At 34.5% G+C, this 5,000-nt stretch overlaps 1 protein-coding gene across 5 annotated transcripts in view; it reads right to left on the bottom strand.

Moving 5' to 3' along the window:
- The window catches only part of LOC113804002 (nucleolar protein 11), a 17,758-nt gene that overhangs the window by 11,614 nt on the left and 1,144 nt on the right, over nt 1-5,000 (bottom strand). For 3 of the 5 annotated variants that reach the window (XM_027354824.2, XM_070144923.1, XM_027354837.2), the window contains exons 2-5: nt 3,511-3,681; nt 3,008-3,211; nt 2,010-2,148; nt 1,270-1,437 (exon numbers count right to left, since the gene is read on the bottom strand). In XM_027354824.2, the coding sequence (XP_027210625.2) occupies nt 1,270-1,437; nt 2,010-2,148; nt 3,008-3,211; nt 3,511-3,681 (682 nt within the window). The remainder of the gene's footprint in view (nt 1-1,269; nt 1,438-2,009; nt 2,149-3,007; nt 3,212-3,510; nt 3,682-5,000) is intronic. The other 2 variants (XM_027354829.2, XM_027354847.2) reach the window with 1 other exon arrangement.

Raw genomic sequence — 5,000 nt, 5'->3', positions numbered from 1 at the left:
GGACATGTTCGAGGAGGAATAAGTATCTAAGCTACAGAATTACGCGTCAGGATGGCCAGTTCCTTATGTAGGTAGGGTCAAGTAGGCCTCTCGACTCATTTCTTGGACATTGTGTTTCTGGAGCTATCAATGTGTAGATAAAACAGATAAATCAAAATCAGTGGGTATTGCTTGTCTATATGCACTACCAGCATCAAAAAAATTATGAAAAGAGCAAAAATAGTCTGGTAAGTACTCAACATTAGTGCCAGATAATTGCAGCATCTATTGTATTTGTCTTTTATGAATTTTGTTTATATATAAATGGTTCTACAAGTGCTTGTTACCAAGGAGCCAAATATTTGGCTTACCGAATATCCCCATTCCTTGATTTTCCTTTTTTTTTAAAATTAATATCATTACTGCTATCATTAAACATTGAGATCACTATAAACTAATGGTATTATCAATACTAACAGTAATTAGATAAATACAAAATCCAAAAATCAGGTGAGAATCCTTGGTGACTAACTCTTGCAAAGCTATCTCTGCGAAAGCAAGATTAGTAAACTAAAATCATGGTGAGCATGGCATGCATTTTTTTTCTATCCCGGCAGCAGCAGGTTCAAGAATCTATACATAACTTAATAGGTCTATATAAAACACAATGAGCACATTAAAAACCTGCTTTGGTTGAATTACATATTCAATTTACAGATATCTTTAGGAACAAATCTTGAACGTAAATTAGGCATGTACTACATATTGCAATTAGATATATAATCATTTAACCTAAAAAAAAAAATAATAATAATAAATAAATAAATAAATAGTTTGATAAAGACAGGTGCATTGACCAGTCTAATGAGGTGTCATCTCAGCCATAGGAAACCAGGTTCATGACATTATATATCAATAGATGTCGGTGAAATTCCTGAAAGGACATAAAAGGACATCATCCGGTCTCTGAGTGTTAATTAATCTGTTCATACCTGGATATCTATTTAGGAAATCTAAAGAAAATGAGTTTTAATGCCATACCAATGCTAAGGTTATCCTCTTTTCACATTTAGATTCCTCTACTATAACCCAGGTCTTAAATATCATAGCTTCACCTATGGTAGGCTTCACCTCATTTCAAGTCGGTCTATATTAGCTAGCATATTAGTCATGTGATAGCAAAATCCAGACCAATCCAAGGATACCTACAGTTCAATGTCTTGCTTTATAAGCCCAGTGTGATAAACCTTAAGAATATCAAACATATAAAAATTACATATATAGACTCACCTTCATCTCCTTTGCCCATGCCAACGAGAGCTATATGGCTAGGAGAGAGTTCCAAAATTTTCGTGATTTTCGATGGTATAACTGAGGTTTCTGTTGCATGTTTTTTCCCTGGTAGCTTCTCCAAAGAATCATTCCGCAGGTCAAAACTGTACATATCTCCATTGGACCCTGTTGGTGAAAGCAGTTCATGAAATATCAATTTGCTTATCATCAATGAAAATTTTGTAAGTAAGCATTTACTCTGTAAGGTAACAAAAACTGTTTAAAAATAACATATAACATATCAACACAATAACACAAGTGGCACTATAAGATGTGAACTTGTCTGTCACAGTGCCATTAACCAAAATGAAGATTGACTTTAAGGGCCTTCAAAAAGGGGATTCTTAATGAGTCATTTTGTTTGGGCAAAAAATAATACATCATGTCAGTAATAAATCTAAGAATCTCCCTTTTTTCAAAATACCTATATAGAAGAAAAAAAAATATATGTATTTCACAAGGTCCAACTAGAAAACTGGAAAAAAATGGATAGCATTGAACTAAATTTCATGCCAGGCCTACTTATATGGAATAAATCATGGAATAAAAATTGCTAAGAAACTACCTAATTTTACAGTAACATTTCAGAATCAATAATGCCATGATACCCTATCCTTCCCTCAATAATAACTAGTAATAACACCAACAACAACTAATAATATTCAAAACACAAAAAACAGAAAGAACTCCAGACATACATAACGTGATTAGTATGGACGAGGAGAGGGCACACAGGCCAGTGAGTGTACAATTTGCCACAGCTAAGTCATATCCTCGGGGCGACCTTCCTCCACTCTGGTTCAGCTGCAGTTCGTACAGTTTTGTGCAAGATGCCTGCTGTGTGAGGAAAAAGACATAGGTAATAATTTTCATAAGCAATGAAATCACATGATCTCACAGATATATGCTAATATATCTTTAAGTATATCTTTCTCCTTTTACTTGGAAAGACTGACTGTTTGTCACCTGGCCAGACAAAGATAATAACAATGTAAAAAATACTAATGATAAAAACAGATATAGAAAATATTATCAATAATAAAATATCAATAATGACAATAAGAATAAGAAACATCATCCTTAAATCATAATAATAATAAAGTACTACTACTAATAATAATAACAATAACAATAATAGTAATAATAATAATAATAATAATAATAATAATAATAATAATAATAATAATGATAATAATTTTAATAACAATAACAACAATAATAATAGTAACATTAATACTACTACTAAAAATAATCTTAACCACTTCCTGCTAGGTGGCATGTGCTACATCCCATGGCTGTTGTGGACAAAGTAGTGGGACTGAGCTTGTTTTTCTCTGATAGTAGCAGCTTCATTCTATGGTAAAACTTTTTGGCAATAGCACCTTAAGTGAAAGTAAATCTTCAAAAACTTGATATCATTAAAAACTGCTTTGAAATACAAGATTTTAAGTGTTTAATGTTACCCTCAAACTACTGAACGAGTCAAGCGCAAACAGGAAGCTGTCGATGTGCACTAATAAACTTGCAATTATGTCCACTTGTCAAATTTTTTACCCAGCATAATTGGGTTAATAGTAATGAGATTATTAATAACAACAACAATATCAATAATAATAATAATAATAATAATAATAAAAACAATAATATCATCCTCAATAATAATACCACCTTATCTCGACTGCACACTTCCACCAACCTCTCTCTTTTTGGTAGCAATCAGGGCTGTGTTGGTGCTCTCAATGATCTGCACGTAGGTGATAGTCTCATCCTCCTGCAAGAACCCTTGCTTGCTCTCACGCCTTGTACTGATAGCTGACTGGAGCTCTTCAATTTCGCCATTGGTGAAGACAGTGTATACCTTGTCTGCACTTACGAGGAGTTGATGGATTGGGGCTTCAAACTGAAGTGGAGAGTGAGTGATTAGTGCTCTTATATGATTCTTTAAAAATAACATTATCATAATATATAGATTATCTGGGAGAAAACATGTCCTGTCCTGCTATATGTCTGTCCCCATAGTAACCCTCTACTATCCTCAATTTTTTTCTTCTCAAAACTAATTCCTTCATCTCTGCAACATTTATTACAAACAACAACTGTTAATGACTTAATCCCATTATATATCTAATAACAATGAATATATACGCTTCAAAAACATTCCTTAACCCACCTAACAAGACAGACTAACAAAAATCTTACATTATAACGCTTGACATTATCGATGTCATCCTCTTCACGACTCCACTGGGAAATGGAATTTCCATTGATGACTACTGCAAGGTTGTTTGTTGTAGGAACAGTTACAGCACCAGATGTGAAAGGATGCCAGCTCTTTGTGGACCAGCTTCTCACCTGTCTGCGGTCAAGAACCTGAAACAGTTTAGGCATAAAGTTGGAATCATTCACGATCATTATCACTGATCACAAAAAAATTATCTCACAAGTACGTAGCAATACATGAACTACTTGACGTATCCCTGTAATGAGTTATAAAATGTAGTATATATCTTTAGAATGAAAACAAGAGCAACTTAGAAAAAAAAGGGGTTTCTCTTCTCTTTTTTCTTACATATAGCACCTTTGGGAGGCATTTTCACTAATGTTGCCATAGAAGAACTATGCCTTGGTTTGTATCTTTCTATCACTGCATACTGGTCTGATTACCACACTCCATCACTACCTCTAACTAAATATTGTACCATTAACTAATATATATCTTGCATGATCAGTGCACAATCCATACTCAATTCAATTCAGCAATCCTACATGCCTCTTCATGATACGATACGCAGCTCTGAGTTTCCTCAAATAGTGGAAATGCATGACACCCCAAACAATAAGCAATGTGACACAGTCCTTGGTGACGAGTTGTCTTTTGATTTCAAGTTCATTTTAGTGGCCTAACTGAAAACTAAACATGGGAATTTGATCTAATACGTTCACAAAACAGACTGTGACTATTTTGGTATAGTTGGATTCTTCTTTCCACTTACAATTCAAATATGTAGGTTTTATTGCACAGAAGCCCTTTAGCACCCTACATTCTTGGCCCTGATAGGAGGGGAGTACATGTAAGGTACCAGGGGAAATTGGGGTAAAATGTATATGATATACACAGATTCAGTTACAATATCGATTAATGCATGGAGTTTTTAATCTTTAATACAACCCACACCCAGGAAAACAAAGAAACCTCCACGTATTCACATCAGGAGAGTCAGAACGATGCTCCTGCATGGCAGACGTACACTCTCTCCTGCCATAAATATGTGGAGGATTCTTTGTAGGCAAGGTTTATGGAAACGGATCCATTTCTACAAGATTTTCTTTCTTGAAGGCACAGATCCGGTTCCTGAATCTAACCTAACCTAACTTCACCAACCTAACCTAACCTTAACTAATCAATTCAGGTTATCTTGGGCAGTACTCAGATGAGTTTGACATCCTTGATCTCAATTCAATGTGTTCCCGTTATCTGTCTCTGCAGAAAGATTTTCTGCAGATAGAGAAAGAGATAATTTTCGGGCTAAAGGTCCTATCACACTAGCACTTTTTCCGTCAATTTTTTGTGTTTCCGAAAGAACTCCATATGTAAATCATGTAAACAAATATGGCACAATTGGAGTGAGGTCCCAGGAATCACACGAACATTCTAATACGTATTACGTTATTTTAAAGATATATGATGA

Source organism: Penaeus vannamei, chromosome 33 (assembly GCF_042767895.1).
Source record: "Penaeus vannamei isolate JL-2024 chromosome 33, ASM4276789v1, whole genome shotgun sequence".
Taxonomy (NCBI): Eukaryota; Metazoa; Arthropoda; class Malacostraca; order Decapoda; family Penaeidae; genus Penaeus; species Penaeus vannamei.
The sequence above is the reverse complement of the archived record's forward strand: the minus strand, read 5'-3'. Positions and strand labels throughout refer to the sequence as shown.